At 35.8% G+C, this 14,950-nt stretch overlaps 1 protein-coding gene across 1 annotated transcript in view; it reads left to right on the forward strand.

Annotated features, from left to right (window-relative positions):
- Positions 1-14,950, forward strand: part of CTNNA2 (catenin alpha 2) — a 976,906-nt gene that overhangs the window by 126,604 nt on the left and 835,352 nt on the right. Inside the window, exon 2 of the mRNA XM_087823861.1 lies at positions 1,260-1,366. Within this exon, the coding sequence (XP_087679987.1) occupies positions 1,265-1,366 (102 nt within the window). The 5' untranslated portion in view covers positions 1,260-1,264. The remainder of the gene's footprint in view (positions 1-1,259; positions 1,367-14,950) is intronic.

A 14,950-nucleotide genomic window follows, 5' to 3' on the forward strand; every position in this document is an offset into this window, starting at 1 on the left:
GTAGTTGTGAAAGAACCCAAATCTAAATTGGTCTATAGGTTGGATCGCTACCCTCAGTTTATTTAAAACATGGCATTTGGAGAGAGGTAAAATACCAGCACACTGTGCCTTCGCCTTTTTTTTTCCCCTTAAGCAAATCTGTTGGGTCTGTTTGCAAAAGGATTTGCTGTAGCAGTGCAGGAGAGAGGCATGGGCCTATTGTGATAGGCCTTCTTTGTAGTGTTAATTCTAATAGAAATAATCATCTGTATTGATTTATAAGGGTGGAATTGAGTGGAGACATTGATTTAAAAGAAGAGAACAGCTATGAACAGTTTGATATATGGTGGTATTAAAGCAGATGATTCAGCTTCAGTTTGTGCAGTCTAAGGTTGCATGTCCAGTGGTTAGTTGTTAAGATATATTTAGCATAGAGCTGTCAGTGTCTCGATGAGACGCACACCCCTGTTAGAATGTATAATTTATTCTGTTGAGGCCAGGACCATATTTTGTGCTTGACATGTGGAAAGCTGCTACCTGCATATCCGTGGTTCTTAGGAGAGGGCTGCTTTAGAATGAAATAAATAACCTTATGGGACACTAATTTTATGAGACAAGAATGTAAATGCAGCAGTAATCGGAGAGCAATTAAATAGTAGCAACCTATTTCAGAACCGTTGCCACGCATTTGCAAGATGCCCTTCCTATTAAGAGAATGAAACTCAGCTGCCACAGGGAGTGTAATACTATCAGTGGTCAGTTATGAGGTGAAGAAAACAAAGCAGACCTTTATGACATGGGGGCCTTCACCTGGTGAGCGTGGTGGATTTACAGGATTTCTCAGTTCTCCCATGTCCCTCTCTGTATTTCTTGATTACAACATGGGTCACGCTGAGTCACAGATGTTGCCCGCCTCGGTTGTCTCTCCCTCGAAACCATAAGCTACTCCGGGACAGCCCCAAGTCTTTTCCAGCATGTAACATGCATGGATATGTGTACTAAATATTGGGTGAGGGAAATACTTCAGTGTCAGTCATGTCCAAGAGTTTGACTAATATATACAGGTGCCTTCAGGAGCCTTTAGTTTCTGATCTGGTTCCAGCATCACCAGCTCACACTCTTCTGGTTCTGATTTCCCCATCTCTAGCTTGACAAGTCCGGACCAGGCAGACAATCCTGAAGTGTGTTCTGAGTTTTGGTGAATTATTCATGTTGAGTCCCCAAGGTAACAGACTCTTTCAGTGATCATTACTTCTAACTGACAATGTGTGTTTCCACAGGGAGCATGACTTCGGCAACTTCACCTATCATTTTAAAATGGGACCCCAAGAGTTTGGAAATCCGGACACTCACAGTGGAGAGGCTCCTGGAGCCACTTGTCACACAGGTAAGGGATGTGCTGAAACACTTTATTGTGACATGTGTGTATGTTCCTACTGTGACAGGTGCGCATTCCCATCATGACTCTCCATAGAACTTAGAAATCCTTAAGGGGGAATAAATCATGCTAATGCTGGTCACTTAATGTATATTTACGGCCTGAACTATGGACAATTTTATTGCTCAATAATTTTTCAAGTGCCTTTTAAAAAACTATTCACATGATTTTTAAAAGTAAGTTGATGAGATAATTAAAAAAGAGGACTTGGTGAAGGGGACTCTCATTTGAAGTAATGGATTCAAAGTTTAAATAAACCATTCTTAGCATTTCTTTTTGGATGCTAATGCACAGTTTGGAAGAACTTTATCGACTGTTGTGGGGCAAAGATTATTTGCCAAATTCCTTTTTCTCTAGTTTACATGGGAGAATGCATCTTGTTGACATGATGCCATGTTCCGTTTTTGTGTTCTCACAGTTGTCACATTGCTGCAATGCGACGAGATATGACTGCCAACGGGAAAAACATTCTCAGGATTGTTAAGTTTTAAAAGTTGACTTCAGTGTCTTGTGGAGCATATTTTTTGTTATATTAACTCAGTAATGTATGAATGTAAAAATTCAAGATTTTTCTAGTATATTGGTAGAGAAATATTATCCTAAATTAAGTAGAGGCCCTTCATAGTGGCTTTCTGTAGCTGCTATAGGAAAATAGCATAAATGTAGTGGCTTAAAGCTTAGCAAGTTTATTTTCTTTATGGTTCTGGAGGTCAGAAGCCCTAAAGTCAAGGTATTGGTGGAGCTGCATTTCTTCTGGAGGCTCTAGCAGAAAATCCATTTTCTTGCCTTTCCTGGTTTCTAAAGGCCACATGCCTTCTTTGGCTGCTTCTTCCATATTTTAAGCCAGCAATGTAGCATCTTTAAATCTGTCTCAGACTCTGACCTCTGATTCTGTCCTCATATCCCCTTCTCTTTCCTTCTTATAAGGAGCCCCAGGATCACATTGGACCCACCTACCTTCCTTGGTTGATGTGCTTTCCTCCAACTTTACAGCCAGCAGCGTAGCACCTTCAGTTTTTCTGAGTTCAGTTCACATCTCACCTCTGATTCTAACCCTCTTACCTTTCTCTTACGATGACCCTTTTGATGACATTGGGACCACCCATATATTCCAAAATAACCTCTCCCTATCTTGTGATCTTCAGCTTACATCTGCAGACTCTGTTTTGCCATTTAAGGTAACATATTCATAAGTTCTAAGGATTACGGAAGTGGACATTTTTGTATGTAGTTGTTGAAACATTTCATTCGATTTATGCACGTTTTTCATTTGGTTATGATCCTTGTTATCTCTATAAGATTTTCTTAAAGAAACAGGCAGTACTGATAGTCTCATAGATTTGGGAGTATGTCGGCTACTCGGATTGTTATTGGTAGACTAGGCCTGATCCATGAATTCTGTGTTATTGGTCTGCAATAAGCATGGAAATTGAGAGTAGGTGCTTTGAAAATTTTATGACAGTTTTACTGCATGATTTTATGTCTGTTAAATCTAATAAAATTTGGACTTGTATTTCAAAAATTTTTTAAATTATTTACTTTGTTGTATTTTACAAAAAATTTTGTTTGTGAGTTATTGTAATAAGAAAAATGTGGCATTTTAATGTAGATACCTTGAGAAAGACTGGTTCAGGAGGTATTTTGGAGTCTGAATGATCTGGTAGTTTCATCATATTTTATGTCAATATATTTATTCTTTATCATACAGATTATGAGACACAATGCTTAAAACATAGTGCCTGGTTTAAAGTAAATGTTGAGTAAATGTGTTTTCAATTTTCTTTTTTTGATGGTTGTATAGTCAAACTGATGCTAGCCTAAATCAGTATTGCATAAGTCAGTGAGGGGGATATGCGTGGATATGGTGTGGGAAAACACAACGTTACACAGAAACTTGCTTTTATTTCTTAAGGTTTTTATATATATTTATACTTTGGTTTTGTTCTTGGCTTGTCTAAAGTATAGCATATCTAAGGTTACAATTAAAAATTGTTGCCTTTTCCATATATTTTTCAGTCCAATTATCTATAAGTCTTTTGTCAGCTGAAGACAATGTATTAAAATAATTATTAATAGTAAGGACAGTAAACTAATTCATATTTGTTCACCTTATGCAGTAGAATGCTTAAAACTCATACTGAATTTTACACAGTGACTTAGCACTGTAACTGGTTTTAACATCCTTCCAATATCTCTTAATATCTAAATGTTTCTTCCTAGTGTTCCCACCTCGATTAGAAAAAAATAATTCTTTCAAAAATGTGATTGTTAAGACAGCCCTTCTTTATATTATTTTCCCATAATATAATGGCTATGCTATCAAGACTATACATTCCCTCCCCTGAAATGTATGTGATGATCCATGGAGGACATATGAATAAGAAGGGAAAGATAAAAAAATATTAGATATAAACTCCATGCTCAACTGTTAATGCAAAATGTGGACTGAGAGAGAAAATTCAACCAAGTCTATATTTTTATCAAACACACACACATACGCACACACAACTTTTGGAATTGAATAAAGGTTTATATCAATATTCGGTGACACAGTATGCCTGTAGCTGTCCTGCAGTGTCTGATAAGGATTGATAAGGGAAATAAAAAACATAAGAAATTAAGGGGTTCTCAGTAAAATTTATTCACTGTCATAAGAAAATGACATCAGGGATTTATTGTTTTTAAGTATTTAAAATAGCCAGCAAAACTTTATCTTACTTCGATCATAATGTATATGAGGTTGCATATTTATCTTTTGATATTGAAATAGCAAGGTTCCTTTTCAACAATTTTTACATTATAGAAATCACAAAATTTCAAATGAGGAGAGGTTCATTTTCAGGGGTTTAGTCTGAAAAAGATGCCTGAATTTTTTTCTAAGTTCTGAAAATTAGAGCTTTGTAATAGGCCACATTCCATGATACTAATTATTAGGAAATGAAAACACTTTACTAGGCAACATTATTAGAAAACTAAAAAAAAAAAAAAATTAGGAAATTAAGAAAAACACTTAGATAACTGTTAGAACCAAAGGGAAATTTCAATCTATATATGTTAATGACAAAGGTGATCTCTTCCTAACAAAATATACACATTTAGTAAAAGCTGTGCTCAGTACACAATTTTAGCCTTAAATGGCTTTGTTATTAAAGAAAAAAGATAAAAATAAACTAAGTACCTACCTTAAGAAATTGGAGAACATTAAAAGAACACAGGAAAACATAATTTAATAACAATGAAAACAAATCACTAAAATAGAATACGAATGTTAAAAGGATTAAATGAAATCAACATTTGATTCTTCTTTGAAATGGCCAATAAAAATTCCTCAAGGTATAAATTATGGAAAATATACAGAGTAAAAATATATAAAATTATAAATGACAGAGCAGAAATAACTCTGGGAACAAGAGAGATCAAAAGAAACATAGTAGAATAGTACATGCAAACCCAGAGAGAGGGAATCACTTCCTAGAAAGATTTAAATTACCAGAATTTATCCGAGAGAGTGCAAAATTGAAATAAACCATATAAGTATTAGAAAGCTGTTTAAAGATCTGTTCTCGAAAAGCATCAGAACTGATGGATGCATAGCTGAATTACCAAGATCACAATGTTATTTAAACTACTGTTTCAATAATAAAAAAGACAACTCCTGAATCATTTTTTAAGAATCATAACTTTAATATTAATAATTCAGCATTCTTTAAAATAACTTTTTTATATGACAATAGTCGTTCTATCTCATTTCTGAATTTAAATAAAAAAACACACAACTACATAAAATATAGTAAGTATTACCCAACAGTGTATCAAGAGATCAGTTTATATATGACAAAGCGAGAATTTGTTTAAAGGAATATAATGATAGCCTATTATCAGGAAATAAAAAAAAAATATTTTAGTAGCTCAACAGGTTATACCATTAATAGAGTGTTGCAGTTATTTCTAATAAAAACTCAAAATAGAAATAGGACCAAACTTTTATTTATTTATTTATTTATTTGTTTTTAAATTCTCGCCGAAGGATATATATTTTTTCTATTGCTTTTCAGAGAGAGTGGGCGGGGGGGAGAAACATCAGTGTGGGAGAGACACATCAGTTGGGTGCCTTCTGCATGTGTCCTGGGGCAGAGGCATCCAGACTGCAACTGAGGTACTTGCCCTCGGCCAGAATCAAACCCAGGACCCTTCAGTCCATGGGCTGACGCTCTAACTACTGAGCAAAACTGGCTAGGGCAGGACCAAACTTTTAAAATAAAGCAATGTACCATGTAAATCTGGGTATAGCACAGATAAACCCTCTTTTTATGATATGATGGTACACCATTAAAATTAATGAGATTATGTGGTTAAATGGCTAGATATAAGATAAATATACAAAAATAGTTTTTATTTATTGAAATAGGCTACAAATCAAAACAGGAAAATACAACTGACCCTTGAACAACATAGGTTTGAATTGCGCCTATCCACATATATATGGATGGATTTTTTTCAATCAATACCTATACTCTTTTTCATCTGCAGTGGGGAGTTTATGGACATGGAAGGCCAACTCTATGCATTGATCTATATACCATTTTATATTGGGGACGTTAGCGTACCCAGATTTGGGTATCTGGGGGGGTCCTAGAACCAATCCCCTGAAGATACAGAGGGACAACTTAAGTTTTTGGGAAGTCAAAAGTTATACTCTCAACAATAAAAATTTTAAAAAATGTTATATTAAAAACAGATTTAAGAACAAAAATGAGTTTCTGATTTAAGAATTTACCTTTGTCACATGTAGTAATATTTAAATGAAAGATTATGAAGTATTTCATCGTTTTTAAAATGTTTTTATCCCCTAATATAAGCATTTCTTAAATTTTTTTTTTTACAGTAGATACATATAACTAAAGTAGTTATTACTTTGGAAGTGCTTCTTCCAATTGAGGTCATATGGTAGATTGTTTGGCAGTAATTGTGTTTGCACTTCTGAAATAGGAGTTTAATTGACTAGTATATAGTCTGGAGTTAAATTAATTTCTCTTTGGGGGTTATGTTCAAAATTTTGATGTCCGCCACCAGATGGTAGTGATACTCTCTTTGTTATAAGGCCAGCTGTGTTGTCCATGTTTGGAAACTTGAGTAATGTATGGAGCCCTTTTAAGCAAAAAAATAGGAACAAAACAAAACGAAACCCTCCCAAATCCTACAGTGAGCTTAAAGTAGTATAAATGTGACTTTAGGTATTCACATCTGTTTTCATAAAGAAATTTATAAAATAAGTACCCCCAAAAAATTACAGGAACGAAACCTTGAAATTAACATTAATCTGATGGAGAATGTTGTTTTGTTGAAATTAAATCATTGCATAGGATGTAAATGTGGTGGTGATTGCTCTAGCTCTGGGTGTTTTGTGTTTGCCGTTCACTCACCACCATGGGCCATGTGATGACGCAATTCTCCCTCCACCTTTAGGACCAGTTTCTGCAAATTACAACTGTTGAGGGCACCTTGGCATCAGTTCACCTTTGCTTAACATACATACACTATACATGCAATTAATAGGCACCTGCCTCTGTTCTCTTTTCATCAGCTTAGGGCAACAAATATTAAGTAGTAAGACATCATGGTTTTAGAGTAAAAGCTAACTATATTAATAGTGACTCAACTAATTTATCTTCCGCCAAAATATTTACTTTCAATACTTTCTAGTTTAAACACCGTGATTTTTTTAGGTATACTAATAAAACAAATTCCATTTAGTAGAAGATAAGTGACTGCTCTACGTGCTACCTCAGTTTATTAATTTGTTGTTCTTAATGAAAAAGGGTGGGTTGTGGGTTCCCCACATTTTACTAAGCCCAGCTCACTAATCCTGGTTTCTTTTTCACATGAAATGCTTTGGGGCTCGCATCTAGGAGTGGTTCAAGCTGCTGAACTAAATTGTCTAAATTTCTTCCATTAGAATCTCGGCTTTACTTGTCCTTTTGCTCTGATTTTTGTTGGAGCCCTTCTCCAGGACTATGGAGCTGACCACCGACAATTAGGAACCTCCAAGGAGAAAAGGAGGAAAGGTCCTGGTGTCTCTTGTTACTATGTTCCTGACAACATCCTAGGTATTTCCAGGAATTTGCATCAACCTGGTAGTCAGTATTATTTTTTCCATTTTGCAGGTGAAAAAAGAGACTTAGGTCATAAAATAAAAGGCCAAATGTGAATTAGAGTAGTAGGTCTGCAGCTCCTAAGGGGAATATGGACTGAAAATACTGAAATGGCCAGTTGGCTAGTACATCAGCCACAGAGAATGTGTAGAATGAAATGGGAAGAGAGTAAAGGAATAAACTGAATGGGTGGTAAGGGGCGAGCTCCCAACGTTCAAACAGGGGAAGGAGCAAGCAGAGGTCCACACGGTCCTCTTACAGTCAGGATTTAGTGCCTTTCCTTTTTCGCATCACCCCCTTCTTGCCCAAACCAAATGTTTCCTGACATGCAAACATAACCTAAATAGATTCCTTAACATTCAAATGGATAACAAAATAAAAATCCATATTTTTCCTGTTAGAGGGCTAATGCATGGGAATACCCAAATTTAGCAATAACTCCTTCTTTTATTCTGTTTGGCAGCAAACTCAAGCCTGAAAAGTATTTTTCCTCTTGCACTTCCTATTTCAGTGAATATTTATGAACTTTTTTAAATAGGAAAAAGGGAAATTAAAACTAAATTTAAATATTAATATAATGCCAAGAAGAATAATGATTTTTATGGGCTTGGAATAGGACAATTAAAATCTTATGCATTTTAATACAAAAATTTTAAGGGAGAAATTGTGGGAGGTTAGCTAACAAAATTGCTCATAGCTATCTATTTTGGACAACACAGGAATCTTATCTGAGCTGGTGACCAACAAATCCATTACACCAAGCATCAGAATGCTTCGGAAGTAACAGAAATGCATTTACTCGGGAAGCCTTCAACTAGCAAACTAATTAAAACTTGTCAGAGATCCGAGATAAAGGACTGGGGCATGTCAACACACCAGCTGGAAACTACAAAAGCTGTGCTTTTTTTCACACAATTGAGAAGGAAGGCAGGCCAGGAAAAGTAATGGAGAATCTAACCGGCTATTTTTCTTTCCTTCTGACATAACTCTCAGCCCTTCTGTGGCTTCATGGCCCTGCCTTCTCAGTCTTTATCTTGTTTCCCCTCCTTGGCTTTAAATGTTCCTGTTTTTCAGGGCTTAGTCTTGAGACACCTCTTTTCTTTCTTCTGCGTTTTCTCCCCAGGTGACTGATTCTACCCATCCCTATGGCATTAGATCTTATCAACATGCTGACAACACTCAAATTTCTATCTTCAGCCCAAACCTTTTCACTGAGCCCAGCTCTGTTCTTACACGCGAGCATTCTCCTTGGTTTCTCTTTTCTCAGATCTGCCCTTCTTACTTAATGTGAATCTCTCTCTCTTGCTCTCTTACCCTTCATTAAGGCAAGACTCTAAGCTAAGTAGAGGTAAGAGGCAGTTTTTAGAGCAACTCAATTGTAATTATTTATTAGGTTGTACTGCCTTTTAAAAGCATGTTTTTAAAAATTAATGGGCTTAGGAGAATGTCATTTCTGCAGGTCAAATTTTTTTTTACTAGTAATTTTGTGCTTTACCATCCTGAATATTGATAATTGTTGCCATATTATTATCTGGGCTTAGAAAAATGAAAGAGAGAATAGAAAATATGATTGATTTTTTTTTTAAAGATTTCCTGCAGCATGTTAGTTAAATTTAAAAATGAAAAAGATGTATGAATTACTTGAATATGATGTTATTACAAAATATAGCTATTATTGTAAATGTACTATGGAGCCCTGTGGTAATGACTGAGATGGTAATTTTATTCTAAACTGCAGTTTTCAATGGCTTATTTAACACGAACTCCCAAATTACCCTGTTGACTGAAACTTTTCAAGCTTGTTTTCATCCCCAAGGGAAGTTTTATAAAGAGATGAGAAAAAAAAAATCCCTTTAGCTTACATAGTCAAGCGTGGCAAAAATGATTTTCACTCAACTATTAAAAAAGACAGAATATTTTGTTGGCTTGTACATTTTAAATGATTTCTAAACTTTATTCTTCACAGGAGCATGTTTCCCAGAAAGGAAAGGCACCATAGTTTAATAAAATATTCATTAATTTAAAATAGCTAAACATTATTGAAAATCAAAATTTTAATTGTGTAATATGTTTTCTTATTTAGCTCATATGAGATCTGTTTTGTAGACAGATAATGAAAGGGTGGTAAATTTATTTTCTTTTGCAAACTAGTAAGCTTGTTAATAGCAAACCTAGTGATTGATTTTGACTTGGGACTCTTTGTGTTCTCATTTGTATTTCCTTTGTGTTTCTTGTCTTCATTCCATTCATTATCAGTTTTTTTTACCACTCCCTCTGATACCCATTTACCATGAGTATCTGGTCATTGTACTCTGTGTGGCCTCTGTGAGTTATCATTGGTATTCAGAAACTCACTGATTATTAACCACACACATGGGTGATATTTGATGACTGCTAATATAGGAGATTTTCAGATGTTATTTCACAATTTTTTACATTAATTCTGAAGGTTATAAAATAATCAATAGCTTAAGACTAGTAGAAAGGGAATGCTATGGGAACATAAATGAGGGAGGTGGATGTTTTGTTCTAGACTTGGATTTAGAGCAGGGAAGAGTTTTAGTTGTATCTTCTTTAGTGTTCTCTGATGGTTTGATGGCCTTCATCTTGTAGGGGAGAAATATTATTTTATTAAAGATATAATTAACATATAACATTATATTAGTTTCAGGGGCACAACATAATGATTTGATATTTGTATATATTGTGAAATGATCATCATAATAAGTCTAGTTAACATTCATGACCACACATAGTTAACAATTCAATTTTTTTGTGTGTGATGAGAACTTTCAATATCTACTCTCTTAGCAACTTTCAAATATACAATGCAGTATTATTAACTATGTCACCACACTGTATATTACATCCCGTAGGTTATTTATTTTGTAACTAAAAGTTTGTGCCTCTGACCCCCTTCACTCATTCACCCTTGCTCCACCCACTGCCTCTGGCAACAGCCACTCTCTTCTCTCTGTCTATGGGTTCATTTGTTTTCATTTTCTCCATAAGATTCTGCATATAAGTAAGATCATATGATATCTAGTTTTCTCTGTCTGACTTATTTCACTTAGTATAATGCTCTCAACTTCCATCCAGGTTGTCACAAATGGCAAGATTTATTTCTTTATTATGGCTTAATAATATTCCATTGTCTATATACACCACATCTTCTTTATCCGTTCATCCACTGATGGACACTTAGGTTGCTTCCATGTCTTGACTATTGTAAATAATGTTGCAATGAACATGGGGTGCATATATCTTTCTAGTTAGTGTTTTCAATTCATTTGGATAAATGCCCACAAGTAGAATTGCTGGATTATATGGTAATTCTATTTATCATTTTTGGGGACCCTCCATACTGTTTTCTATAATGTCAGTACCAATTTATATTTTTACCAACAGTGCACAAGGGTTCCCTTTGTCCATGTCCTCACCAACATTTTTTTATCCCTTGCCTCTTTGATAATAGCAGTTCTGATAGGTGTGAGGTGGTTATCCCATTGTGATTTGATTGCATTTTCCTGATAATTAGTGACGTTGAGCACCTTTCATGTACCTGTTGGCCATCTATATGTCTTCTTTAGAAAAATGTCTACTCGTATCTTCTCTACAGACATGTTGTGTAACTCAGTGTATCTCTTAGGACCCCATCTTTAGGGATGGATTCTTAACTACAACCCAGATCCTGAGGACTAATGCTGCTCCAACTTTGCCAATGCACAAGCCTCCCTTCTCATTTTAACCCCACTACCATGCTCTGTAAACAACCATGGGGAGACATCAGAATTCAGTGAGTTTGTTCATGGTAAAGTTCTCTTTTTATGAAACATAGTTGTGTAGTTGAGATGATGAATTGGATACAAAACATGTCCCATGAATTGGAGACATTACAAGCCAGGCACAGACGTTCTTTGGAAGTACTCTACGGGAGGTGTATACCGTGGAAGGTCTTGTTTTCACTCTCTGACAATAAACTTGTAACTTTGGGGAAATTACTAAGGTTTGGTTTTTAAAAATGAGAATAAAATGAGAATATAACATTTTCCATATATTATCCTGCAGTTGCTTTCTACTTGAAGCAAGATAATTGTTTTCAGATACCCTACTAATACACCATAAATGTGAGCAACTCAATATACTGAGCAAGCTCTGTAGTAGGCATTTTCTAGAATATGTGGAGTAGCCAGACTCATAGTTAATCTCATACTTTTTTTATCATATTACATAAGCTTCCCACTTCCATAATTATTTTCTGTCTTTGTATTTTCATTGAGGAATCTCACTTGTACAGAATCTTGTTGTCTGTTACCAACTAAGCTACATATACCTGACATCCCACTTCTCCTGGGCTCTGCTGACACTGCCCTGAGAGAGAGATAGACAGGTTGTGTCTGTGTCCCATCTGGGCTGCATTAGAGACGTCCAGATCTTCAGTTCTGTGATTCTGGCACATAATTCGAACTTCACAGAATGTAGTAATTCTGCAGAGTTCTAGGGAGTAAAAATCTATTAGGGACAACCCGGCATCCAGTAATTAGAAACAGGAGTGCTCATCTGGCACCTTTGCTCATTCGGTCAAACAGAGAAGGAGCTATCAAAGCTATCATTTCTAAGAAGGTCCCTGTAAATTGCAGGCTGGACACATCTCAGAGTTAAAATGATATAAGATGACTCTGTATTTCCTGAAACTTGTGGAAATGTTGTTGAAAGCCTTATTACTATTTTCGGACCCTTTCAGTAAACAGACTTGATGGTAAGGAAATAAAATTGAAAAAGAAATTTGATAGCAGTTTTTCAACTAATTGGTCTGTGAGAAGAAGAAATAGACTAATGTGGGAAAATAAAGTGGAATGGTTGAGATTTAAGCTTTGTTAGGGAACATCAGAACATTGGAGAGAAATAATTTACATATTAAATTGTTAGTAAAGAGTGAGTGAAAGAAGTGATAAAACATTATGGAATACTGTGAAGTGTGATAGTGTAAGGAAAGGAAGCATGCAGAGGGCAAACTTGTAAATGAGAAGAGTACACCGGTTTTCTTCTTTGAAACTTGAAAGGTGATGATGGCCCAAATTAAAAACTGGTCCCCAGAAAGGAATAAACACAGGTAACTTTGCCTTCACTAGAAAGACATATATGTTTCCTGCCTGTTATGTGGGACATGGTGACTGGGGAATCCGCTAGTGTATGCCTTTGAGTGATGCATTTCTTTCCAATAGGAGCCTTTTGTGGTAGTTAATTTCTTTTTAAGATGTAGAGCAGTGTAGGGAAATACAGTATTTCTGATATTAGAAAATTTGCATTGAGAAGACTCTCGCTAAATCCATAGAGTCAAAGGAACTTTATTTTCTCTCTCTTTTTTTTCTAACTTTTAGTCATCTCCAAAAGTGGTTATCATTGCAGTTTGCTCCTTTCAACTGTATAAATACAGTGCTTATTGGCGTGGTGCTTTCATTACCATGGGTAAGCAAGGTCACCAGGGCTGAAGTGTCTTAAGCGGTTCTCATTGCATATTAGTGAAGGTCTTTGGCTGAAAGTAGTAGAATGCCCAAACGAAAATGGCTTACACAAGAAGGGCTCTTTTTTCTCGCATGAGCTTGGTCAGTTTAGCAGCTGAACAGGGCCGGAGATGAGGCTCACATCTCTCATTCGCTCAGCATAATCCTCACCGGCCCAGAAGGGCTGCCTCTCAAGAATGATGTTCTCCTACAGAAACCTTCAGTTGTGGAGAGAGGACTGAGACCTCAGCCGTTGTGTCTCTTTTTTAATCAGGGAAGTATCTGAAGAAGGGTTCTGAAGCAGAGTTCTTCAAATATAAATTAAATCACTTGAACAGCAACTGAACCCAACTTTGCCTAGATTGAATGTCTGGAATTCCCTTAAAGTTCACATAACCACCTCTGATGATTTATGCAACAGAGTAGCTCAATGTACTGACCCTGGTGGCAGCTTTCATGTTTTAGAGTAGTTCTCTTGGGCCTTTGTAAATGTTATTTGGTTTTGTTTTTTAAAAAAGTGCTTGTGGGAGACATTAAGGCAAGAACATTTGGACAGTCTCATTCTTTCTTGTTTCTGCTGTGTCTTTATTCATGCTCTGAGAATCAGATAGAGTTTATATTTCACGTGAATTTTCAATAGTTTAACTTTTTTTAGAGGGCTCTTTTTTGCCATTTAGCATTCACTTAGAGTTCTTTGGAATTAATAGTCCTCTAATATAAGCTCACTGGGAGTTTGTTGACTTATTTGTAGGTAAGGGAAAATCTACAGTGCTGGGCCTATTGCAATCTGTCAGGAATGGAGTAAGTCCACAACCTTTATGACAGGAAGGCATGCAGAAGGTAAATTCTAAAAATGGATTTACAATTTACCATTCATGCCGTAGTATTTTATAACATGGAAATGAATTGCACTTTGTATGCTAATAGCAAGCTCTTTTATTACTAACTGTTCATGTAGAAGCATAATCAATCTTAGCATACTGAGTGGTTACTGGATATTGAGTTGTTTCCAGAACACATATATTAATGTATTCAGGTTTGCCTAGCAAATTAAGCACATCCATGACAACTGTAGAAGGGGGTGATAAAACTTTAATGCGTGATTTGTAGTATTTTAATTAACCATACAGTATTCTGAAATCCTATACCAACTAACAATCATAATGGTAAAAACTTGAGCATCTTTCTCTTTTCTGTAATTTTGGAAAATCACAGGATATCTTTCTCATTTGTTTCTAGCCAGATGGACTTGTAGTAGTTGAGTGATTTGAGACTTTTGAAATGACTGCATTAGCTAATTCATTTCCCTCATCTGTTTTTAAACTGTTAATTTCTGAGCTCTTTCAGTTTTTTCTATTTATGCATCTACGTCAGTGAATAATAGCATCAAATTTCTCATTAACATTCAGGTTGGCTTTGAATCCAGGTCCAAGGGAATGAGAACCAGCTCCTTGAATATTTCTTTCATTTTTCAAAAAAGCGTCCCGTTTACTTTTTGCATAAAGGACTTAACACCTTTGGGACTAGGGAGTTTTCCCCTTATTACCATATTGTTCTTTCCACTATTTCATCTTCTTTGTCATTGAAAATAAACAACACAGCCCGGCTGGCATGGCTCAGTGGTTGAGCATCGACCTAGGATTCAGGAGATCGGGGTTCGATTCCCTGTCAGGGCACATGCCCGGGTTGCGGGCTCGATCCCCAGTTGGGGGCGTGCAGGAGGCAGCCAATCAATGACTCTCATCATTGATGTTTCTATCTCTCTCTCTCCCTCTCCCTTCCTCTCTCTGAAATCAATAAAGATATATTTAAAAAAAAGAGTAAAGAAAATAAACAACACAATAGTACCAAGTTAAGTGACAGAAACATTGATGAAA

This window comes from Miniopterus natalensis, chromosome 13 (genome assembly GCF_054644295.1).
Source record: "Miniopterus natalensis isolate mMinNat1 chromosome 13, mMinNat1.hap1, whole genome shotgun sequence".
Taxonomy (NCBI): Eukaryota; Metazoa; Chordata; class Mammalia; order Chiroptera; family Miniopteridae; genus Miniopterus; species Miniopterus natalensis.